Source organism: Panthera onca, chromosome A3 (genome assembly GCF_046562875.1).
Source record: "Panthera onca isolate mPanOnc1 chromosome A3, mPanOnc1 haplotype 2, whole genome shotgun sequence".
In the NCBI taxonomy this organism is placed as follows: Eukaryota; Metazoa; Chordata; class Mammalia; order Carnivora; family Felidae; genus Panthera; species Panthera onca.
Genome location: NC_138341.1, coordinates 553,179 through 577,854, shown reverse-complemented (window position 1 = coordinate 577,854; position 24,676 = coordinate 553,179). Strand labels below are relative to the sequence as shown.

The following is a 24,676-nucleotide window of genomic DNA, read 5'->3' as shown; positions in this document are numbered from 1 at the left end:
GGCTTACTTTTTAAAAACTCTTAATGGGGTCTTTGGTAAATAGAAGTTCTTCTTTCCTTATAAGCAGAGCTTTTTTAGAATCCCGTTTAAAGACTGTTTTGCTACCCGAGTAACAAAGGAGAATATCTGCACGGTATCTTCCAGAAGCTGGGTTGTTTCCCTGTTTAGATTTATGGTGCCTCTAGATTTGAGTTTCTCACTAAGTATTCCCAGTCGACCCAGCACCATTCGCTAAAAAGACTTGCCTCTCCCATTGTTGTAGCACGTCGCTTGTGTGTCTGAGCAAGTGTCCTTCTTCCTGGGGCTGGACCGCCATGACCTGTCTGCCTCACACGGCCCTGGGCTGCTCCGCTCTGCTGGGCTCTCTTCCCAGCAAATCTTGGTATCGGGTATCGTAGACTTTCTGCTACTCACGGCCCTTCTGTTTCCAGGTGCGTTTTAGGTTATCGAGTGTCTTGTCGCCAAACAAAAGCATCTGCTCGGATTTAGGGAGAATTCTCATTCTCAGTACATCGCTTCCTCCGATCCAAGAAAATAGTATATCCGTCCAGGTAGCTAGGCCTCCGTTCACTCCTCTCAATAATGTTTTAATCGTTTTGGTGTAGAGGCCTTACACATACTGACACGTGCTTCCTAGGTATTTGGTGATTTTTGATGCTATAGTAGATGGTATCACATAAAAAATGTACTTTCTGTTAGTCAATTGCTGGTAAGTAGGAAAGGTTTCTGTGTATCGACATTGTGTACAGAGAGTCTGTCTAACCAACCTGCTGAATCTAATAGTTTATGGAATATTTCTTACATAAGCATATGTCATTTATAAGTAGAGACACATTTATTTCTTTACCTCAAATACTCTTACCGTTTATTTTTTGGCTTATTTCACCGACAAGTAACTCCTACAGCTAGAGAGGGGATGATTCTGTCCAGCGGGAGGCTGGCCCGCGGGCAGAGGGCACTGATGGCCCAAGCTCTTGGCTCTGTCAGTGCCGCGAGACGAGGAGCATCCTTACACAGCTGTGGAGGAGACTTTCTGTGATTGACTCTCCCAAGTGAAAACGTGGGAACTTTGCCGGGAAACAGGTCCTGGCAGGAGAGAACACCTGAGCTGGTACCACTCAGAATTCTAACCGAACGTGCTTTTTTATGCCACGGTGAATTCAAAGTAGATAGACGAGCCCCAGTTCATCGGTACTCTGGGTGAGAAGCAAGTGTAATGAGATAAAATAAGAAATCCTCCTCCCTCGTAAACAATGTGGATTCCATTAGGGAGGAGGGCGTAGCGGATTACAGGGGAAAAGCAGCCTGGTCCTCCCCAGAAACGAGTGGAGAAGTGTGGGCTGAGGGGGGTCGTGATTCACAGTTGCTGCTGCGGTCAGCGCCCCCGTGACACGGCTGAAGGTTCCTGCTTAATGAAAACTCTTTCCAGCCGTGTGGGGGAGACATTATTTGGATGGGCTGGACTCTGAAAATGATGAAATTGAATTCAGTATACATTTATGGAGGTTAAAGGAGATAAAAATATGCTCTCCTAAGTTATAGGGGACAGCGCAATTTTTAAATCAAGAGAAAGAGAAGTTCTTACCTTTCTCACATCCCTGAAGTTCAGTTTTAGGTTCTCAGTAAAGGTAATTACAACACACGTTCACACTCATCCCATAGGTAAAATATCACATGATAGGAAACAAAGTAAAAACAAAGTAAAAAACAAAGTAAAAACAGACTCTGTGTAGGCTAGCGGAAAAGACACACCAAACCAATGTTTATTTTTAAATTTATTAAAAATTTTTTTTTAATGTTTATTCATTTTTGAGACAGAGGGAGACAGAGCGCAAGTGGAGGAGGGGCAGAGAGAGAGGGAGACACAGAATCCGAAGTGGGCTCCTGGCTCTGAGCTGTCTGCACAGAACCCGACGCAGGGCTTGAACCCACGAACCGTGAGATCATGACCTGAGCCAACGTCGGACACCCAACCGACTGAGCCACCCAGGCGCCCCCAAACCAATGTTCATTTAGCGAAAATGTTGCTTAAAACATCGAGCTACCTCACGCAGCGTGGAGCAGATTTTTGAACGGTTTCATTTTGTGCACTGGTTTTATTTTATTTATATTTTAACAGCTGTCATTTTAGCGTCGTCCCAGTGAGACAGGACACCTGTAAGCCCAGGACGGAGCACATTCGGAAGAAACGCATCAATCCACTGGTGGATCTGATCCAACCACCAAGACAGCAGCAAACTGAGCAACCAGTGACAACGTTTAGGTCTTGTTAAGGGGTTTCCCACAGCCAGGACTTACCCTGGAGCACATTAGGTTTCAACACGGTGTCATTTAGTCACAGTTAAGGAAAAGGCAGAAGCCCTAAAAACACCTACCTGTAGATTTTTCTTCTGGATGAAGTCAGTGTTCTCTGCGCATCCGACGTACTTCTCCGCCTTCTCCTCTCCAGCCTCCTCCTGCTTGCTGACAAGCAGCAAGTCTTTTGACTTTTAAGCTAAAGAAAGTACTGAATACTCACCACAAGATTTTAAGATGATCATGGAGGGTTTCATAAGGAAATCTTAATAGAAAAATAATGGAAATGAAGTTCAAAGTATATTCAAATATCAAAATGAAAGGCAAATAAGAAAGGTAATAGTCTTGTTAAAATTCTAAATCGGAATAATATATTTTTAATTTTTTTATTTAAAGTTTTTTATTTTTGAGAGAGGGAGAGAGAAAGTGTGCAAGTGAGGGGAGGAGCACAGGGTGAGGGACAGAGGATCCCAAGCAGGCTCCGGGCTGTCAGCACAGAGCCCGACGCGGGGCTCAAACTCACGAACCATGAGATCGCGACTGGAGCAGAGATCAAGGGTCGGACGCTTAACCAACCGAGCCACCCAGGCGCCCCTGGAATAATACGTTTTTAAAGTTTTTATTTAAAGAAATAAATTAGTATCTACTTGTTCAGTCTGCACTCCTGCTGCCTTACCGTCTCCGTTTTCCACGTTCGATTGTGCTGTTTCCCCACCGTGTGGACGGACGGCTACGACTGGAACATCTCCAGGTTACTTTGGGTTGCTCTCCCCGCATTAGCTACAGTTTCTTACCTCCAGGTATAGTGTAGGAGTGATCTTCTCTCCCAGGGAAAGGGATGGCCGCCGGGCTGGTGAGTTCTTTCTGCAGAGCCGAGTGTCACAGCCAAGTTCTAACCATAAGACACAGTGCCCTCTTTGCCCAGCGGGCTGAAGCTTTTCATTTCACTCCTCATTTACACTTCCCCGCATGGCATCCACCGAATAGAAAAGCCTGTAAATTCTTCGGAAATCAACACATTTCAGTTGTTTTCACAAGTGAGGGGCTGGCGGTGTGCCCACAGGAAAGGTTCCCACGTCCACTATCTGGAAAGATGCATCGTAACAGCAAATCTGAGCGAAAGATGGAGGCAATAATATTTGACATTTAAGCTCCAGGAACCAGGAAACGGAGCCCATCTTCTCAATCTCTGGGTGCCACGGGCCCTTTAGCTAAAGATGTAGACTTTTTCTGCAGAGAAACCGTATGTAAACAGACTGAGAAAGAGACGTGTGAGCGATTTCCAGAGCTTCCTGGGCCTGCGGAGGCCCCCATGGGTGTCACCTGCACAAACCCTGTGGGTCACAAAAAGAGAAAGGTGTCTGCAATTGGCCTTCTGATTAACCGACCGATTCTTTCTGTCTAAATGTGTTGTTAATCTTTTCTGCCTCCATATAATCAAATTCAAGCTGCTGTCAAAGGAAAACACACCGCCGTGCAGAATTACGTGCGGGTTTCTGTGTGGAGGGGGTTGATGAGTGAAAACAAACCTTGTCTTCTGTTCACCGTTGATTTAGGTTCTAGGTTCGATAATACATTTGTCTTTTTATGATATTCCTTAGGATCTGTTGATACTCAGCAGCTGTAATGACAAAATCTGTGATAACAGAAGTGTCATGTTTCTAGGTAATTATGTGATTTTAACACAATAATTGAAGAGAGTTAAGACGACCACGCCTGGATCGGGCCATCTGAAAGACTGAGGGGCCTCCAGTCTCCCACTGGCGCCAGAAGTTTCCATGAGCAGCGGCCAGGGCAGAGCAGGGACAGAAAACCAGAGGACAGCGGCACAGGGCTCGGGGGGCAGACACGGATGCCAGTGCCCAGGGTGACCGGGCCGGAACTGCCGGACTTTCTCCCCGAGACCGCTGCTGCCTTCTGTCACGGTGTGGACACACGGGGTCTCACCTTTAACGCATCACTTCTCTTTCCTCTTTCTTGGCTTAAACTCTATTAACAAAGGAGTGTCTTGAAATTTTGTTCCTTTCTTCCTTCTGAGAATGTCTTTCAGGACTCGCTCCAAAAATAAGAACAACGATTCAGTGGGAAGAATGTTTGGAGACTCACAGAGGAGTAGAAAATCTCGTCCTGGTGAATATTTCATAACTGTGCGAAAGGAAAGAGTGTGTTTCTCTTCATGCGGACTTAGGTTAATTCGAATGCCGCAGATCAAGCTGTGTGTAAATGTTTCAGAAATCTTCCGTCTCCCCTTTCTCTCTCTTCTTCCCACCATCACCTACGAGTGAAGCCCTGGAGGCTTGTTTTCGGAGCAGGCGGTGGCGTGGCTCCATCAGCCTTCCGTGTATCCTGTGGCCCGAATCCAGACCTAAAGCAACCGTGGGCAAAGCTGCTTGTCCCCACCACAGGCTGCGCAGGAAAGAGGGAAGGATCTCTGGAGAAAGGAGAACCCTTAGTGCAGCTTGCAAACGGGAAGCAGCGGCCCAGCGGGAGGTGGCAGGGACAACAGGGCTGAAGGAACCCTCTCACACTGACGCTGTGTCCTGCTCGGGGGAGCCGACCCCGACACATAGAGACCCAAGGCTCGTGTCTGCAGGAAAACCAAACCGCAAAGGTGACGGATACATTCCAAATAACGCCCCGTGGCGGTCACGCTTTGAGTTTGTGTGTTTGCTTCTTTGCCTAGGTTCATTGGTCCTATGTAAAAAAATACAGACTTGAGAATAAAATAAAATAGAAACTCGCACATGGCGTCCTCTGATGCCTTGGCGTTTCCGAAGGGGAAGCTTTAAATGGACCCCCATGCCCTCTGCATGGGACATAGCACAAGTTATTTGTAAAATGAGTCACTGAACTGATTTGGTCTCTAGGTTCCATAAAGCTATAAAATTGTCTGTATTACTGTATGTTACATATTTTTTGACTTTTTATTTTTTAGAGAGAGTGCACGTGCAACTGGGGGAAGGGGACAGAGGGAGAGAGAGCGAATCCCAAGCAGGCTCCACATTTAGCACAGAGCCTGACGTGGGGCTCGATCCCACGACCCTGGGACCTGAGCTGAAAACGAGTCAGACGCTCAACTGAGCCACCCAGGTGCCCCTGCATTCTTGTATTTTAAATAACATCTGCTAAGAAGGATAAACTTTAAGAGTGGCTCTGCTGTGTGAGATGCAAAACTAAGAAATGAAATCAAGGTATTCAGGGCACTCCCAAACCTTTTTATGTCTGTTTTTTTCTTTATTTTTTCCCCACACCTTCTAAGTTTTTGCAGGAATAGTTCTTCTAAAAGTGGTCACTGTTGTCATACTTCATTTAACTCCCCGAATTAGTGGACCTTTCCAAATCCTCTGTTGTATTTTGCTGTGGCCCACAGGGTTCTGGACACTCAAAGCCCGTGTGTGTGTTCCCCACAGGCAGTTAAAGTCTTATGAAAAGTAAGCCGTGTTTACCCCCAACCAAGTTCATAAGGTTTCGCTCGTTATTGTACTTATATTACTTAACTGAACTGAATATGAGGATTCATGATGTAAGCGGATTGCTTTGGGAAGGCTGGTAAATGTGAGTCTGTTGGGACTGATGAAAAAGCGAAAATTAATAAATACATAACTTAGAAATATCCTGCCTTTGTTTTGCAAATTTCTTAAAATCACACCCAACTTTAAATTGGAAATCTTCAAGATGCATTGTGGGTAATAAGCAATAAGTGAGAAAGGCTGTTTTTTTTTTTTTTTTCAATGTGTATTTATTTATTTATTTATTTATTTTTTTCAACATTTTTTTTTAATTTATTTTTGGGACAGAGAGAGACAGAGCATGAACGGGGGAGGGGCAGAGAGAGAGGGAGACACAGAATCGGAAACAGGCTCCAGGCTCCGAGCCATCAGCCCAGAGCCTGACGCGGGGCTCGAACTCACGGACCGCGAGATCGTGACCTGGCTGAAGTCGGACGCTTAACCGACTGCGCCACCCAGGCGCCCCAATGTGTATTTATTTTTGAGAGAAAGAGACAGCGTGAGTGTGGGAGGAGCAGAGAGAGAGGGAGACACAGAATCGGAAGCAGGCTCCATTCTCCGAGCACAGGGCCCAATGCGGGGCTTGGACCCACGAGCCGTGAGATCCTGACCTGAGCCGAAGTCGGACGCTCAACTGACTGAGCCCCTCAGGTCTCCCACAGAAAGGCTATTCTTTTTTTTTTTTTTTTAACGTTTATTTATTTTTGAGACAGAGAGAGACAGAGCATGAATGGGGGAGGGGCAGAGAGAGAGGGAGACACAGAATCAGAAGCAGGCTCCAGGCTCTGAGCCATCAGCCCAGAGCCCAACGCGGGGCTCGATCTCGCGGACCGCGAGATCGTGACCTGAGCTGAAGTCGGACGCTTAACTGATGAGCCACCCAGGCGCCCCCAGAAAGGCTATTCTTAAGCATGGTCCAGAATCCATATCAAAGGACAGGTCCTGTACCCTCTTTTACACGTTGGCCACCCAGGTAGGTGGCTCCTGGTATTGAGGAGACAGGTGGGAAGAGGCATTGCAGTAACTGGGGGACCACTGTCCTCCTGGCATTCACTTATTTGTCAGGCAGAAAGAAGGCCTCACACTGGGCCGGAGGCAGGACCTTCAAGGCAACGATCACAAACCCTCAAAACAATCAGCGAAAGACACCGTTCTCCACGTTCACTCACAAACGAAGACTCGGGCAACTAAAAACTAACAATCCCAAGGCCATGCAGCTAGTAGGGAAAACAAATCATACTAAAATCCAGTTTTCTCTGATTTAAATCCATTTTCTTTCCACTATTCCAGATGCTTACAATTAAAATTTTTTTTTTTTTTTTTTTTTTAACGTTTATTTACTTTTGAGACAGAGAGAGACAGAGCATGAACAGGGGAGGGTCAGAGAGAGAGAGGGAGACACAGAATCTGAAACAGGCTCCAGGCTCTGAGCTGTCAGCACAGAGCCCGACGCGGGGCTCGAACTCACGAGCCGTGAGATCATGACCTGAGCCGAAGTCGGACGCTTAACCGACTGAGCCACCCAGGTGCCCCCAGATGCTTACAATTAGAAAGGACTGGACAGGGAAGCGTGTCCTTGGCCCTGTGTCGAATGCCCCGTGGTGGCCGTTACGGGCTGAGCTGTGTTTCCACAGATCCATATGGTGGGTCCCAACCCCCAGAGCCTCAAACGTGATGATATTTGAAGACATGGTCTTTAACTAAGGTAAAATGAGCTCATCAGGGTGAGATCTAATCCACACAACTGGTGTCCTCATAAGAAGAGGTTTGAGCCCTGACACCACAGAGGGCAGACCAGGTGAGCACAGGCCCAGGAGAGAAGCATCAGAGGAACCAGCCCCAAAACCTTGACCTTGGACTCCAGCCTCCAACACTGTGAGACGATAAACTTGGGTCGTTCAATCCCCACGTCTGTACTATCACCACGGCAGCCGAGCTAACTCATCCACGTGCAGAATGTTACCCAGAAAACCACCTGACGACCCTCAGGGAAGGACCAGATGTTCCACGCGAGGGCAACCATCATAAACTCTCAGTCCAAATGCCACAGGAGACCCCGATGTAAACTCATCACCTTGCATCAGGTTGTGGTTTCACACCACCGCACCGAGTAGGCGTCCCGTGTGCACCTGCTCTGTGTGCAGGCCGACCTCGGCAGTCTCCCAGTCAGCCCCTCCCAGAGGCTCCCCGCCCCCCCCCCCACCCCAGGCTCAGAAGGAATCACCTGCTGATTCTTGCTTAGAGTCATAAGCAGCCTTTTGACGGGCTTTTGTCTCTTTCTTTGGTACCAGGGCAAGAGCAGACCCCCTGCATGAAGAGGTGAATGATTCTCTATGGGATGTCTCCGGGGCCTGTCAATGTGTCTGATGACTGGAGGTGGAAATCCGGTTTGACAACTGCATGCAAAGCTCTGTTGTAGTTGTCTAGAATCTTAGAAACAAGTTGGTGATGATCCCACAAGATCCTGAGCAGCACGGGAAGTGCACAGCTGTCACCCTGCTGGACCACTAGGGGACCGCCCACAGCATGGAGGCAGTGCTGCCCAGGCCCTGGGGCATGTCGCCATGGCAACACGGGGATGCCCCTGCCGGAGGTCCCCTTGTGGGGCCAGGGTGCCGGGCTGGTGTGGGGTGGGGGCTGAGATCCCTGCTTCCACAACCCTACTGTAGTCCCCACGGCGAGCAGGAGCGTTGCCTTGGAAGCCCGGGACTTTTCCAACCCACCTCGACGGGTCAGGAGAGCAAATCTGCGTGTGAACATCCGGTGCCACAGAAGGAAAGTGGCCACAAGGTGGCGGGCCAACTCCTGTTCCCAAGCAGCTCTTTACTGACGGAACCCTCTGTGCCCATCCCGGTACCCCACCACGGCCGAGAAGAAGGTGACCAGACAGCCCAAAACACCATTGCAAGCAGGTGAAAGAGTGGTCTGGAAGAGTTTGCTGAGACATGAATTCAGAGACTAGAAGGCTCCGTCTGAGCAAGGGAATCAGGTATCGAGTCAATAGTTTATTACTTTCTGGAGAGAAAAATCATCTCCTAACACGAAGAATTTTCGATCTAGAAGAGGGAGGAAATTAGGTTTGGTCTGACGGGGAAAACATCTAACATAGTTTACACTGGAGAATCCTGTGTAAATCCTGACTGGCAGTCACTCTCCTCCCTGGAGTCTGCTGGCTCACTGCAAAATGGACAAGGTAGCAAACACATAGCACAGAACGGGGCTGGGGTGTCAGGGGCAGGAACTCCCGTCCCCTTCAAGGGTCTGTGAGCTGGGTGACAGTCAAATACATGAGGTAGGTCAACAGGAGAAAATCAAAGTTAATGCCAAACATAACGGGAACCCACCCTGATGTGAAATTCCAAAGACAGTGAGGCAACCGGAAGCTTCCGTGACCTCAGGGGAGGGAGAGGTGCTGGGACACAAAGAGGAGGAAGGACATTAGCAGGAAGGTGACAGGAGATGCTTGGGAATAAAGGTGCCCATTATGCAGGTGGGTTTCCTGGGTGAAGAGGAGCCTGTTAATAGCTCTCTTCCTGTAGGGCAGGCAGTTGAGGGGCAGGGGAAGAGCTTTTCCTGAATCTGCTGGGTTTTGATTGCCTTTAACTCCAAGTAGGCTTCGTGCCAAAGTGGCCCATCGGAGTGGCCTCGCCTCGGCCTCTATAGGAGCACCACTTAAAAGTGGTGTCAGGATAGGGGCACCTGAGTGGCTCAGTTAAGCGTCCGACTTCCGCTCAGGTCACGATCTCACGGTTCGTGAGTTCGAGCCCCACATCACGGCTCTGGGCTGACAGCTCAGAGCCTGGAGCCCACTTTGGATTCCGTGTCTCCCTCTGTCTGCCCCTCCCCTGCTTGCACTCTGTCTCTTGCATTGTCTCAAAAATAAATGAACATTAAAAAAAAAAGTGGTGTCAGGATAGCACTTCTGCAGAAGTGACCTCCTGAAGGCCTGGAGGACGATGGGACACACAGACTGTGGGAGAGAATGGCAGTGCATGGGGGAAGAAGCAGGTTTCTCGTAGGGACTTTGGTTTTAGGGTAAGGCCTTCCCTGCTGGCAGGGAATCCTCAGTCTTCCCTGCCTGAAGTCACAGAGGACACATCCACGGAGTGATGGCTGCCCACAAGGAAGGAGGGATGCAGAGGCGGGCACCCCAAACTCAGTGCATGTACTGTGCCCCGGGTTCTGGCTGGTGCCTGAGCTCTGCACAAAGCATGCTGCAAGCAGCCCGTCTAAGGATGATGAACCCAACTAAGAATTCAGCTTCTGCACAAAAGGGTTTGCAGCTTGCGGGGAAATAGGTTCAAGAATTCTTTATACTTACATAAATGGGTTAGAAAACCATGGGGCAGAAAGCCGCCACCACGGGGTGAAAGCGCCTGAGGTTAGCTAGCGAGACATTGTACTGGGATCGTGAGTAACTTGTTGGATCACCTGCAGGAAATTACTTTCCTCTGGTGCCAGTATGCTTTGATCACAAACTCCTCTTGCCCCTGCTTTGCTTCTTACACACATAGGTTAATGATTACTGTCTGATTGTTTTCTCCACGTTCACGTGTGTAAGATCTTGTTTTCTTCACATTCAGCACGTGGGTAGCATCTAGTGCGCTCCATAAATCCAGAGACGAAACCCCTGTTCAGGCTCTTATCTTCTCCCAGACATTAGCCTCTCTTGTATTCAATTTTGCATCTGCTCTCTTGCTGGACGAGAGAGAACTCCAGACTCATAGTCTTCCACAGCAGTTTGTCAAACTGATTTAATGCCTTTATTTGTTTAAGTCACTAATCTTTGGAAGAAATAACAGAACCCATATCTATGTTATGCACAATGTCCAATAGGTCCTACAGAACTACCCCAAAATCAAAGAAACAGGAAACGTGCCCTACACACCGGAGAAGACAGAAGGGCTCCTCTGTTGTAGTTTGAGTTAACTGCTGTGTTTCCATTTCACCATGGAGATCAGGGCTCATCAAGCCCGGGGCCAGCTCTCATATACCCCATTTTGTACAGCCTGCAAACTAAGCATACCTCTGTAATCCTGGGACGTCTAGCATATACATTCGTCTGTCATCTCAGGAGAGAAGAGACAAAGAATAGGACAGGGATATTGGTGGGAATGGTGTCTGAAAAGTGTAAATATTTGGTTAAAAACAGATATAACTCAGAGAATTAAGTTTATTGAGCCAAAAGAAATACAAATACAGATAAAATGAATCTTAGGCACATCATCATCCATCTGGTGAAACCAAGAGAAAATCCTCAAAACAGGAGTATGGCACAGTAGCCACAGAAAACCTGCACGCGGAAGGACAGCTGGCTCCGGTGAGAAGCTACGGTCGGAAGACAGCAGGGCTGCTCCAGAGCGCTCACGGAAAGACAAGGTCACGTGCAAAAATCAATGTGCCACAAAAATAGCCTTCAAACGAAGACCAAATGAAAGCATCCCCAGACAAGGAAACTAAGGAAGTAGCAACAGACCCATATGGCATGAAATGCTAAAGGAAATTCTTTAGCCTCAGAGAAAATAATACAGCACAAAAATGGGTGAAGAGCTTTGGAAATGGCAAATGCTGGGCAAGTTTAAAAGACATTTCCTGTAGGTTTTGTAGATACATCTGATGCATTCTACTGTACTTTATTTCACTTTCTCCCAGTGTTTACGATGCATGTAGATAAGGTTGAGCCTCAGATAAAGTTCAGTAGTAGAGACTGTGTGTGTGTGGGGGCAGGGGGCCCGCACAGGACAGAGCCCAGCGGTAGGCACCCCCCAGGGCTGGCTGATGTTGGACCAAGGTGGAAAGGCAATCAAATGGGGGAAAGAAAGCATTTTTTAGTAACTAGTTCTGGAATAATTGCATATCAAGGAAAACATGAACTTGACCCTTCCTCATTCACCCATTTCACAAAAGTTAATTTGAGATGGCTCATCGACATTTAAAGTTTTATGTGAAAATACAGGATCTTTGTGATATGAGGTAGGCAAACGTTTCTTAGGCCACAGAAAGCAATGAACATGTTAAAAAATGATAAAGTAACTTTGCCAAAATTGAAAATATTTGTTCATTGAAGATTCTGTAAGACTATGAATAGACAAGCTCCTGATCAGGAGAAAACATTCACAAAACATAGATCTAATAAACAACTAGTGTGAAAAACATATTTTTTTAATCTTATACCTAATAATAAAAAGAAAAAAACAACCCAGTAAAAAATGGAGAAAATATTTAAATAGAAACTTTACCAAAGAAGATATATAAATTGCCAATAAGCATATGAACAAGAATTCACTTACTAGTTATCTGGGAAACGCAAGTTAAGACACAGCAAGTGTGGCGATGGCACCTCCAGCAGGACCAGCACCAGGAGGGGGACCCTGGGGGGCGGGCCCCTGTCAGGAGAATCACGCTGAATGTACACCCAGCCTACCAGCCCATATCTCACTCTAGGTGTTTAACAAAACAAAAGGGAAAAGGATAAAGAATCAGGCAGTGGTGTGAACCTGTGAACCTGTGAACGCTGCGCTGGGTCACTCCCACCTTGACCCTGCAAAGAGCACCCTCTGTCCTCAGGCCTCCCCGCCCCCCACAACCAGCCTGTGAGCCATCAACTCTCCCACTTGCTGTCCCAGCTGATCTCTCTTCTCACTGAGTCTTCGACGTGTCCCCAGTTTTGTTTTGTGTTTTAGAGTGAGAGCGTGAGTGGGGAAGGGGCAGAGAGAGGGAGGGAGAGAATCCCAAGCAGGCTCCCAGCTGTCAGTGCAGAGCCCGACACAGGGCTCAGTCTCATGAACCCCGAGATCATGACCTGAGCCGAAATCAGGTGTCAGATGCCTAAGCGACTGAGCCCCCCGGGTGCCCCTAGTTTATCATCTTAAAAGCTGGAGAAACAGCTAGTTGACAGAAGTAAAAATCAAAAGATGCTTTTGCCCCTCCTAATTTAAAAAAGTCATTCTATGATTTGGCCACTGCTTTCATAACGATGTCAAGCAACGGGGAACATGAATGTAGACAGGAGGGTCTGCGGCCAAGGCTCAGGGCCATGCTTCCTGCTCTAGGTCCAGAGAACGTTGCTCTGCCAGAGGGAGAGGAGATTTCCACAACCTACAATCAAGAAAGTCCCAGCTAATAGGATCCCAGAGGTTGCATTTAAAGGGTGGAAAGGATGTAAGAAGCACAGGAAGGTGTGCGTACTGTGCCCAGGAACTCATGGAGTGACAGCTGGAGGGTGGGGACGTCGTGCATCGAGCGCGGAGGACATTCACCTGGGAGAGACCACATGCGTACTGAGGTTTCTGAAAAACATGAGTGGTTACCGACCGCCGCCCATTGGACCCCCTGCCTTACGTATTTTCTGTTGCTGCTCTACCAAACTGCCCCAAACTTAGCGGCTTAACAAATGCATCTTACATTTTTGGGAGTCAGAACTCTGAAACCGGTCTCACTGGGTTGAAATCAAAGTGTTGGCAGGGCTGGTTCCGCTCGGAGTCTCCCGGGGAGATGATTCTGCTGCCTTCCAGCCTCCGGAGGCACCTGCGTGCCGGGCTCCTCTCCCCCCGCACACTAGCCATGGCCGGTTGCCTCGCTCCCTACATGAAGGCAGCTGTGCAGTGACTGTAATCCCATGTGCCACCTGCACTCCCCTCCTCTGTGTGACGGAACACGCTCATCATTTCCAGAAACGAGGGTGGGGGCGTCTTTGGGATTCTAGAAGTAAATTGTGGTATAAAGTGGACGTTCAGGAAATGCAGAGTGGATGAGACACAGACGTGTAAATGGACACAGTGATTTTAAACACTGCCATCTAAATACAGATGTGGCATTTATAGCCTTACTGAGAAACAGTTTGAGAATCTGTCCCTGCACATGGAGAACAGTGGGCCTTGAATGAGAAATACTGGCCTGTAAGAGTCAGGCCAGTCTCCACAGAGCACACACACTCACATTACCTGGTTAATGTTCAAATTCCCTAATATTCTCCACGAGACGCCTTTCACTTCAACCCAGAGCAAGAACTTACAGTTCCTTATATTCGTTAACAAATTTCATCCTTACCTGTGTCTGAACACATGGTTTCCTCTGCCAGCAACGTTCTTTTCCTTCTACCCAGCTTACCAGAGGAGTCTCCACTCAATCTTCAGAGGTCAGCCCTGCACGTGCCCCCGCCTGGTGACGCTTCCTGCAGGCAGTTTCCTTCGGCACCATCACAGCACGTGTCTCCCATGGCGTGGACCGCCTTTTGGCCTGGTGGTGGTCCACCATCTGGTCCAGGGCCTGCCCCATTAGCCAATGGCCAGGCTATGAATGACTAGACAAACGTCCCCTGAGTGTCCACTATGTGCCAGAAACCATTGTGGGAAATGCCTCCACACTTTCCATAAACCCAGAGCCAGCCACTGATGGCATGTGACAGATTTGCAATCAAGAGGCATCAGGCACACACATCAGAAAAGCCAAGAGGGAGGTTTAGACTAATGTCTGTGTCACCATGGGCCTCATCCCAGGACATCAGCAGAGCCTGGTCATCTGGCTCTGGCTTCTTACAGACGACCTGTTAGAGAGCACATCAAATACCCAAATACCATGTTAGTGTGGCCTAATTTTTAACCATGGTTCAGTGATCTTATCTGTTTTGGGTCGACAATATACAATCAAAAATACAGAGGGAAAATCCCCAAACATAACATTGCACTTGTGTGTTTACTACTAGCCAAGATAAAATTTGAATAAATTCTATAGAAACCTCATGGGGCTCGAGGAACACAGTCCCTTCCATATGCTGTACAATGAGGCTTCCCAAACATGTTCTGGAAAACTGCTGCTTTAGTACCTGCTGGCTCAGGAATAAGGTGGGGGTGGGAGGGGATGTCTTCAACTAATAATGTGTCATTATGGATTCAATTTTCCCAAGAGAAGACAGTGCCTTAATTTGTTTCCTCAGCTCTTCCCTCCTTGTCTGCGGACACAAGAAGCCCTCCTGGGAGTGCACTTGCATGCGTAGTCCTGAGGGTCTGCACACAAACACAGATTCCAGAAGATCGTCATCTCCAACGACTGAATGAGCTGTCGCTACAGATGTGTTTGGCGCTCTGGTCACAGACATTTTCACGGACAACCTACTAGGTATCAGATGTGCTGAGGGTGTCAAACAATCAGACAGATAAGACAGGACCAGGCCCTGGAGCGGCTCAGTCAGTGAGAAGGACAGAAACACGTCAAATCAAGTAGCACAGTTTGGTGTGGTTGTGACCCATGTGGTCACCACTTCCCGAGCACTGAGGTAGGGACGCATCAGTGGAATACTGAAAATGTCAAGTGAAGGTGAGATATAAAATTTGCTGGATTTAATCCATAAGGCTTTCGTTGTCCATAATTATGGAGTTCTCGGAAGCCTGTCGTTAAATGACTGCAATTTTACACCTGCATTCTATGAGAGAAGAATCGATAAGAACAGATTCGGCTACCCCATAATGCTCGGGAAAAAAAACCAAACTATTTCTCCGTCTAAAATTAAAGGTGTAGAGTAAAGCCTCTCAGTTCAACAACTGTGAACACTCGAAAATTGATTTTGTTGAAAACACGGAAAAGGTGTTCAGGCTCCGCCAGCAGGACCGAGGCAAGGCGGCGTGCTGCCACCTGCTGGCGCCTGATTAAAATGCGATTCGAGGGGCGCCTGGGTGGCGCAGTCGGTTAAGCGTCCGACTTCAGCCCAGGTCACGATCTCGCGGTCCGCGAGTTCGAGCCCCGCGTCAGGCTCTGGGCTGATGGCTCGGAGCCTGGAGCCTGTTTCCGATTCTGTGTCTCCCTCTCTCTCTGCCCCTCCCCCGTTCATGCTCTGTCTCTCTCTGTCCCAAAAATAAAAAAAAAAAAAAAAAAAAATGCGATTCGACCGGGTCCCCGCAGGGGTCTGTTCCAGCCCGGCCGGCAGTAACTCCGGGGAAGGAGGGGCGGGGCGGAGGGCACACAGGGTCACCTCCTGGGAAGATGTAGTCCCAGAACCGGAACGGCAGCTCTGTGTTGAACACACTGTTAGGGATCCCACCTCCAGGATCACGATGCGAGTGGGATTTTGACTCGGTGCAGGGTAAGCTGAGTGCCCCCTGACGATTCCGGGCAAAGGTTAGAAAGTGTCTGAAAAGGGAGCGCAGCGGCAGCGGAGCGGGGAGCAGGGAGAACACCTAAGAAGCAGGAGTACAGAGCGTTCAAAGCAGGCGGGACTTGGCCTAGCAGGTGTTCTTCGAGGTCTCTGGGCGGAGTGGAAAGCGTGGGGAGGAGGGCGCGGGAGCGTGCAGACCCCGCGACCCTTGCGGCCGGGACCCGCGGGACCTGCGGGGTCACGGGACGCCGTTTCGGACGCTGCAGCAGCCCGGCTTAAACCGGAGCGCGGCCCTCTGGGTTCAGTGTCGGTTTGATTCCGCCGCTCAGGAATGCACCTGCCGGGAAGCCATCTCCTCGCGTCCTTTGGCGCCGCCTTGCTCCCGCACGAGCCCCAGGGGCGGGGTCCCTGCGCACTGCGCGTCCTCGCTCCACTCCACCCAGACGGCGGGCGCTGTCTCCGCACGTGGCAGTCCCGGCCCTGCGGGCACACGGTCGCCTTCCGGGTAGGTCCGCGGGCGGCCGCACACACACCCTGTCTCACCCGCTCCTGCTACCGCGTGCCCGCCCGCGCTCACCTATTAACCGCGGGTCCCGAGTCCGTCCCTGAGACGCAGGGCTCTGGACGCCCCGGTTAACGAACAGCGACCCGAATGCACCTGTAAGCGGAGGGTAGGCAGGGCGTCCCCAGGGCCTTCTCAACTGCGGTCGCCCACAGGCAGCATCCCTGTGCTGTTAGAAAGGTGGAACGTTCGGCACCCCCAGGTGTACTCAGACCCCACGTACATATGGGCCCAGGTGATGTGTGCGCACGCACAAGGTTATCTGCCAGAAAAAGTGGGTCCCTCCCAGACCCTGTCCCCCTCGGTTCCCCGGAAGCGCGGATACTCTCCCCTCGGTCCCCCGGGAGCGCTGACACCGTCCCCATGGTCCCCCGGGAGCGCGGGCACTGCCCCCCCCTCGGTCCCCCGGACACCGTCCCCCTCGGTCCCCCGGAAGCGCGGATACTCTCCCCTCGGTCCCCCGGGAGCGCTGACACCGTCCCCATGGTCCCCCGGGAGCGCGGGCACTGCCCCCCCCTCGGTCCCCCGGACACCGTCCCCCTCTGTCCCCCGGGAGCGCGGACACCGTCCCCCCTCGGTCCCTCGGGGCCGGCGTCGGAAGCAGGCAGAGACGTCCACTCGCCCCCCGGTTCTCGAGAGCGCCACTGGGTTGAAGGTCTGAGAACTAAAGACGCTCTCGTCCCCTCTCGCCTCTCGGCCCTCTTGGGAAAACACTCTGGGAACCTAGTTACAATTTCAACATTAGATTTAAAGCCATAGAAAACCGCGAGATGTGAACCTGGCACCGGGCACGGGAGATATCGCGAGATAGCTGGGTCCGAGCAGATTTCGCGACAAGTGGAAATCCCGCGAGAGGGGACGCCGGAGGCGTTCCCTGTGGTAACCGACTGGGGTGGGGACGGGAGACGGTGGTGGTGAGGGTGGGCCTTTCCGGGGACGATGCCGTCCGCCTTCTCGGTCAGCTCTTTCCCCGTCAGCATTCCCGCCGTGATCACGGTAACTCGCTGCCTTCTTGGTCGCCAGCTTGGGTGATGGTTGGTGGGGGGGGGGGGGGCAATCCGGGTTTGTTCGCATCCGCCACGGACGCCGACGACACCGGATGGGGCGGGGGCGGGGCCTGGTGGTGGGCGGACCGATCCTGGGCGGGGCCTGGTGGTGGGCGGGACGTTTCGGGGCGGACCTGGCGGGGACTCTTGGGCGGCTCTGGGTTCTAGGTGTGGATGCACCGCGGGTAGAGGTGGTGGGGGGGATCGCTCCCCCAGCGCAGTGGGAGCTCCAGGTGCTGCTCTTGCGCTGTTCTGGACGCCCCCCTTCGCTCCCTTCCCTTTGCCCCCTCCGCACATTGATGGGGACGGGTAGCTTGTGGGCAGTTTACCCTTCGGGGCGTGCAGAAGCGGCAGGGGACACTTAGTCCTGAGGGCTCTGCAGTGTCCTGATGCAGTTCCCGGCCTGGTTTGCTGGGGGCGGGGCTAAGGGCAGGGCTTGGGGGTGAGCTTGCAGGGGAGATCTAGACGAAGGGTAAATCCGAGCATGGTTGGGGGGGGGGGCGGATACGAGCATCTGGTGGTGCGGACATGCCCACCCTCCGGTTGAGGAGACCCGACATGTCAGTGCTATTTGGCGGCCTGGCAGAAAGGTCGGAGGAAATCTAGCAAATTGGGATGGCTCAGATTTCCCAAGGCCTTGAGTGCTAGTCTCAGGAACTCTGTTCTTGCTTGTCATGGGACGATGATCCTTAGAAGCCTTAAAACATGATTTTATTCAGGCCACAGAAGGGGAAATCCGTGGTGCCCCAGTTCTGCGTGCTCAGACATTAAAGCAGTGACATTTCTCTTTAATGTCTGCGGGTGGCTGCGGTGCAGTCGGTTCCCGTCTCCCTCCTCCCCTTCCTTCCCCAACACCTGCTTCTGGGAGGCCTGTGGGGGAAGGGCCCTGGACGCCCCGGCCAGCAGCCCCAGGAGCGCTGGCAGTGAGGGACCGCTGGCCTCCCTGACCCAGGAGACGCGACGCCTGGCCCCCACGTGAGTTGACGGTGATGAGTTTCTAGCGATGTGTCTTGCAGCAGACGGACTGGGCGGAGCCGTGGCTCATGGGGCTGGCCGTCTTCCACGTGCTGTGTCTGCTGCTCACGTGTCTCTCAGCCCAGAGGTATAAACTACAGGTCGGGCATTTCCTCTGCTTAGGTGAGTAGAATGCACGAATTCTGTGACCCAGATTGCCGTGTGACGTGACCAGGTGCAGGGTGGGACGTGTCAGTAAGAGAGCGTCCTAGGGAGAGAGGGAAGCGGTGCGTTGGCGTCGCAGAAGTCGTCCTGCAGCGCAAGGGATGAGCGGAGGCCCTGCTTCCTGCCGTCACGTGCTGTCACGGGCGTGTGCGCCTCTGGGCCCGCACGAGGTGGTGGGCAGCACCGGCTCCGCGACGCAGTTTCGGACGGAGGTGCGTTGCTGCCGCCTGTGATCCGGACGAGGCAGCAAACCAGCGGAGCTCCGGGACGGGGCCTCGTGCGAGGTGCGGGGGCAGCGCGTAGACCGGGGTGTGCAGGGCCTGCAGGAGGGAGCCACGCAGCAGGGGTGCGGCAGTGAACTCCCTGCCGCGAGGACAGCTTGTGCATGGGCCCTGGGGCGGGTCCCTCGGAGAAAGTCGCCGGCCTGATCACGTGAGCGGACATGCGAGGAAAACTTGGCAACTCAAGAACTGTGTTGGGTTTCTTATTTTTGAGGGTGAAGAGGGGAGGACTTTGCACACGTGGGGGCAACAGACAGACAGTGTTCTACGTGTGTGTACATCTTCGGTGATTCCTTTGACTCTCAGACCCGCACAGATTGATTTTATTCAGGGCGGTGTTATTTGCCGCATTTTTACAAGTGAGACACGAGGGGCTCCCTGCCCCCCAAGTCACTCAGCCCCTGGGTGGCACCGCCGAGGTTCATTACCTGGTCAGCTGTCAGAGATGGTGTCATTCTGCCGCCTTCCGTGTCTCAGCCTTTCCCCCGCTTTTCTCCTTTTCCCTTGGCTTTCTTGATGTGCCTCGTTGGGTCCAATCCGGAGGGAGGAGTCCAGAGGTTCTAAAGCCATGGTGTCTTCCGTTTTGTGACTTGGGTCAAGGACGGGAAGGTTTTTCCCATTTTAATTTACCTGAGAACTGAAAGCATCAGACTTTGCGGTTTGCCGCGTCCCGCCGTGTAGTTTTCACGCAGGAACGGTGGCAGCACGCGGTGCTGAGTGAGCTCCGGATCCGGGGTTGAATAGCCGCGTGCTTCTGCGTCCCGGGCTCCGGGAGGGTCGCGGTCTCTACTCAGGTAGGCTCGGGGGGCATCGGGATTCCTGCTGCGGCCGCCAGAACCTCTGGGCCTGTCTCTAGCCGGCTGTCCCGTGTGTCCCCGTGGGGTGGCAGTGTGACGGTGGAAGGCACCTGGTCTCGCAGCTCTGGGCGTTCTGTGACTGGGTCACCGTGACCGGGTCGTGTCGGAGCGCGGGCGCAGGCACACGTGTGCGCACGTGGTTTGCAGGGGCAGACCTGCTTCCGGTCTCTGCACGGCTCAGCGGCTCTGCACTGAGACCTTCCCGTGTTTCCGTCAAGGGGAGGCGTCCTACCTGTAGTGTGCAAGCGTTACGGTCTTACCTCACACTGTCTCTAAAATAGGAAGTCCATCTCTCGTCAAATTCTTGCTATTCTCTGACATTTACGTTAAATATACCATTGCCAACAGCATGTTTAGTTCTGTAAAGATGGGTGATCCATCGTCATCCAGATCCTGACACGTGGTTTCTCTCTCTTCCAGTGATTCTAGTTTATTGTGCCGAGTACATCAACGAAGTAGCAGCAATGAACTGGAGGTAGGCCGACGCCCTGTGCGTGTTGACCGTACTGGGGAGTGGCACTCCAGAGCGGTCTGTGCAGTGGGAGCATTGCACGCCGACCACAAGACTCCGGGAGCCGCAAGAGGAAACGAGTCGCCGAAGGCCCCGGGGCCCAAGTGCTTCTGCTCTGATAGGTTTAGGTCAGAGGAACGGCTTATCAGACAGTTTAGGATTTGAAGATTGGTTGGTACGGTTCATGACAGCGGGCGACAGTTCAAGGGGCTGTTTGAGGTAGCTCTATTTGCAGAGTAGAGAAAGTGGCATTTTAGAGAGAATTCGGCCCATGCGTGGTCAGGGCCGTGGGTGATGTGCTCTGAGACCTCTCTGCCCTCCCTGGACCTGCCGTGTCCTCTCGAGGCCTCGGGATGTCCTCCTGGCATAAACCCCCGGCCGCCCTCCAGTGATCGCAGCTCCACCCCCTTGCCTGCGGCCTCCCTGGAGCCCCACCTCCTCCCTCTCCACCACGGCTCCTGCCAGCCTCGGGGTGTGGAGATCCGCGGGGCATCACCAGCCGTCACTGCCCTCTGCTTGTCCTCTGCCCCCGTTTCCGGCTCTCACATCATCCTGCCTGAGTGTCAGGCCCTGTGTCTGGGTGCAGCTCAGCACCGGCACCCACACGTGTGAGTGAGACACAGCTGTGCAGACTGAGGGCCTTCATCTGGGACCCTCACACGTGTGTCTAGATGTGGCTTTCAAACAACGGTCCACAGGCCGTATCTTGCCCACTGGTTTTACGTGGCCTGTGAGCTAAAAATGGTCTTTTCTAAGTGCTAAAACATTTACATTTCTTCAATGCGAAAGAAAAAAAAGAACTACTAGACTCTCAGCAAAAAGGGGTTGAAGACCTTGCCTCTTGGCCCGGGAAGCATGCATGGGTGCCATTCGGCGCTTTCCAGGAGGTTGCGGAAAGCCACCCTAGGTGACCGTGCACGTTCCATCCCACCTGCGTTACACCTGCTGTCTTTCCAGCCCCCACACGTCCTTGCTCGTCGGGTCCCGAGGACCTGGAAGAAGCTGTGCCTTCAGGGAATGGCTGTGGCCCCAGCACCTGCTCCTGGCTGCCCTCTGAACCCATCTCCTCAGCCAGACGTACTGAGAAAATCCCCACTTTTCAATGTAAAACAGGGCCCCTTGGGCCTCCCCTGTCTGGACCCTTCACGATGAGACTTGGAAGATGGTCACTGTCCCCTTGGGCCCGCTCCCCACCTTGTAGTGGAAACGCTGTTGTTCATGACAGGGTGGGGCGCGTGGGGCCTGGCCCACCGCCAGTCCGTGGGTTACTTGACCTCAGCCTCCCTCCCCCTGAACCACCTGCTCGCGGGTTTCCAGGACGCCAGGCTGCCAGTCTCCTCTCTCAGGAAGTCCCTCCTTCCGCTCTCTGCCTTCCTCCTGTGCCGAGGGCAGCCGCCCCAGCCGCTGGAGGTCTGATGACCATCAGGAGAGCAGCGCTTCACACTCGGCCCCCATCCAGAGCTGACCCCAGGCACGGTGCTCCACTCTGTACTGGCGCTTCTCCTCCCAGTGACTTTGGCCAGAGACCTCACTCGCCACGCAGATTCCTCCCGAGGTCCTTGACCTTGGAAACAAACCACGAGCGCGGCTTTGTCCCTCACCTCCGGCGCCCGCCCCCACGCCTCCCGAGCAGTGGCCTGCTTCCCCAGGCGCCAGCCCCTCCTCGACCTAGGCCTCGGCACAGCCTCGGCACAGCCACGGCAGCCACGGCCACAGGCTGGCCACGGCTGGGCCCTGGTGGCTCCCCCGGGTCCCTGCTGGAGTGTCGGGAGCCTTCCTGCAGCCCACATGCAACTCCATGCTCCTTGGCTTCATTTTTCTCTGGAAAAATGTAAGCTCTAAGCTTACAGTGTAAGCTCTAAGCTCTGCCTCCCCTGTTCTCGGCCGTGACGCCAGGGCTGCTGGCTGGCTCCTCGGTGACTCACTGAGCTAACAGGTTGTTGTTAGGTGCTTTATAAACGGTCGTCCTGCATATCACTGATGGCCGCAGACGAGCCCCAGGATACAACCAGTCTCTGCCTGGGGGCAGCTTGAGGGACCCAGCCTGCTGGTGAGAGTTCGAGCAGAGAGCCGGCTGGCACCGTCTCAGAGTAGCTCTGGAGCACGTGCAGCCCGTGACGCCTTCTGGCCCACGGAAGGCACGGCACGTCCCAAGTGACGTCAAACTCGGCGTTAACCAGAGCACACAAGCGTTTACTTTGCCGGGCAAATCCGAGGGTTGATTGCTGTTGCCCCCACCGCCCTCTTCCCCAGGCCCCGGGGCTCCTGCCTTCTTCGCCGCGGGCCCGCTGCACGTTCCCTGATGGGGCCCAGTAGGAGCGAGCTGGGAAGGGCTGAGGGTGGGTTCGGTTGTGGGGCAGGCGGTGGAGCCTTAGTCGACGTAAGAGGCTCTCCAGGAGCCTTACCTTAGGGAGTATCGCTAAGGATGTTGTTCCGTTATGCCAAGTAACTTTTAATTTCTTCCTGAAACAGGTCATTTTCAAAATACCAGTATTTCGATTCACGGGGGATGTTCATTTCTCTAGTGTTTTCAGCACCGCTGCTGCTCAATGCCATGATCATCGTGGTATGTGTGTTACAGCTTTCTGAGTTCTAGTGTTGTTGATGGATGTGTGTTTTCCAATTCTAAATGTGTCTCAAAATCATTGTTTTTAGATTATGTGGGTCCGAAAGACTTTGAATGTAATGACTGACCTGAAAACGTTACAGGAGAAGAGAAGAGGAAGGAAGAGAAAAGAAGAGTAACACTGGAACAGTTGTGTTGGTTTTCTTATGGACGTTGTTTTCCTCTGTTGTTGTGTCAAGGGTTAAAGTGCGCATCGGAGGCGTCCTTACTCGGCCACTCACGTTTGTGCAGAGGGTTCTTTTATCGTGACATCCGTGTTGTAGGACACACTTTAAAACTGGTTTTTAAAATAAACACTAGTCTCCTGTTCCATCTGGGTGTTGGTTAGCCCTGGATCAACCCAGGATGTCGGCGTCTTACTGTTAAAGTGTGTAAATCAGTAGTGTCTGTGCATAGTTCGCCGAGTTGTCACCTGTACGGTTAGTATTCATTGTAAAGCATTGAAGCAACGTACACACTTTGAAGCAGATGATAAACGGTGCTGTCCGTGCAACGGCACCATCACCCCCTGCATGCGCTGCTTCCCAGGCTGCGGCCCAGCTGGTTCTCCGTGGAGGGGATGTGGCAAAGTTGGTGACATTCTGGGTTGTCACTGGAGGGCTGGAGCCCAGGGTGGTCCCGAGCTAGGGATGATCTGACCCGGCACGTTAGCAGTGCCAGGATTGAGAAGCCCTGGGCTGGAGCAGTCTGTACGTGAGACCCTGGGAGCAAGGTCCTGAAAAGAGTCAGGCTTGTGAGCGCAGGCAGCCAAGTCCCAGGAGGCGAGGCTTCTGTGAAGGGCACACAGTTGGCCCCGGGGCAGAGGAAGTTCGGGGCTGCTGTGTGTTCTCACCAGAGTTCTAGGAGTTAACGGTACAAAGGCCTTCAAGTCAGGGCTCCATGGAAAGGTTTTCAGGATGCGGGATTAGAAGTAGAAATATCCAGTGACTGTTTAGCTGTTCCAGCTAATAGGTTTTTACAGTGATGACAGGATTATAGTCCTTCCTAAATTTCACTTTTTCAAAGTGTGGGTGCTCAGGAACGTGCTAGCACTTGTGTTAGAACAGGTGCACCGTTACCTCTTAGCATCTCCTTTGCAGACTGTCACTCAGGCCTCTTGGTCCTTCCGTAGCTGGAGGGCGACAGGTGAGTAGAGATCCAGGTTTTTAAAAGTGCAGGGTCCAGTATAGGAAATGCTGCTGGCTCTTGATTTGTCTGAAAAAAATTGTGAATAGTTGTCTTAATTTTAACAAGGTTTCTCCCTCTAAACGAAACATATTCTTTAAATTAAAAAAAAAAAGTCTATCTGACATTTATATTTAGCAGCTCAAAAGGTGACACTCTGATAGTTTTTATTTTTATTAAAATTTTTTTTAACGTTTATTTATTTTTGAGAGACAGAGCACAAGTTGGGGAGGGGCAGAGAGAGAGAGAGAGAGACACTGAATCGGAAGCAGGCTCCAGGCTCCGAGCTGTCAGCACAGAGCTGGATGCAGGGCTTGAACCCATGAACCGTAAGTAAGATCGTGACCTGAGCTGAAGTCGGACGCTCAACCGACTGAGCCAGCCAGGCACCCCACACTTTGATAGATTTTTAAATTAAATCTTGAAATTGAAATATATAACGTTTTCCTGGACAATTGTGAACTCTTGGTAGAGAAACAATTTCCTGATTTCTGACAGTTTTAGAAGGGAGTTGATAGGATCTTCTAGACAGAGCCAGTGAAGTTTCTACTATGAC

At 51.9% G+C, this 24,676-nt stretch overlaps 1 protein-coding gene and 1 long non-coding RNA gene across 5 annotated transcripts; one reads left to right on the top strand and one right to left on the bottom strand.

The window, feature by feature from the left end:
* Window positions 1–10,959: 10,959 nt before the first annotated feature.
* LOC145715348 (uncharacterized) lies at window positions 10,960–15,458 on the bottom strand. Its single transcript, XR_014137378.1, has 2 exons — window positions 13,209–15,458; window positions 10,960–13,093 (listed from the first exon to the last, which is right to left on the bottom strand). It is a non-coding gene; the product is annotated as an uncharacterized LOC145715348 (long non-coding RNA).
* Window positions 15,459–17,289: 1,831 nt separating this feature from the next.
* Window positions 17,290–23,266, top strand: TMEM18 (transmembrane protein 18). Of its 4 annotated transcripts, none has more exons than XM_060647416.3 (5): window positions 17,290–17,452; window positions 18,522–18,639; window positions 20,240–20,294; window positions 22,803–22,896; window positions 22,986–23,266. In XM_060647416.3, exons 1-5 carry the CDS (start codon window positions 17,396–17,398, stop codon window positions 23,073–23,075), a joined length of 414 nt encoding a protein of 137 aa, XP_060503399.1. In that variant the 5' UTR covers window positions 17,290–17,395; the 3' UTR covers window positions 23,076–23,266. The 4 variants fall into 4 exon arrangements, with proteins under 4 accessions (XP_060503399.1, XP_060503391.1, XP_081651265.1 ...); XM_060647408.3 differs by having other exon boundaries at window positions 17,296–17,452; window positions 18,519–18,639; XM_081795139.1 differs by lacking the exon at window positions 17,290–17,452 and adding an exon at window positions 17,541–17,735.
* Window positions 23,267–24,676: the final 1,410 nt, after the last annotated feature.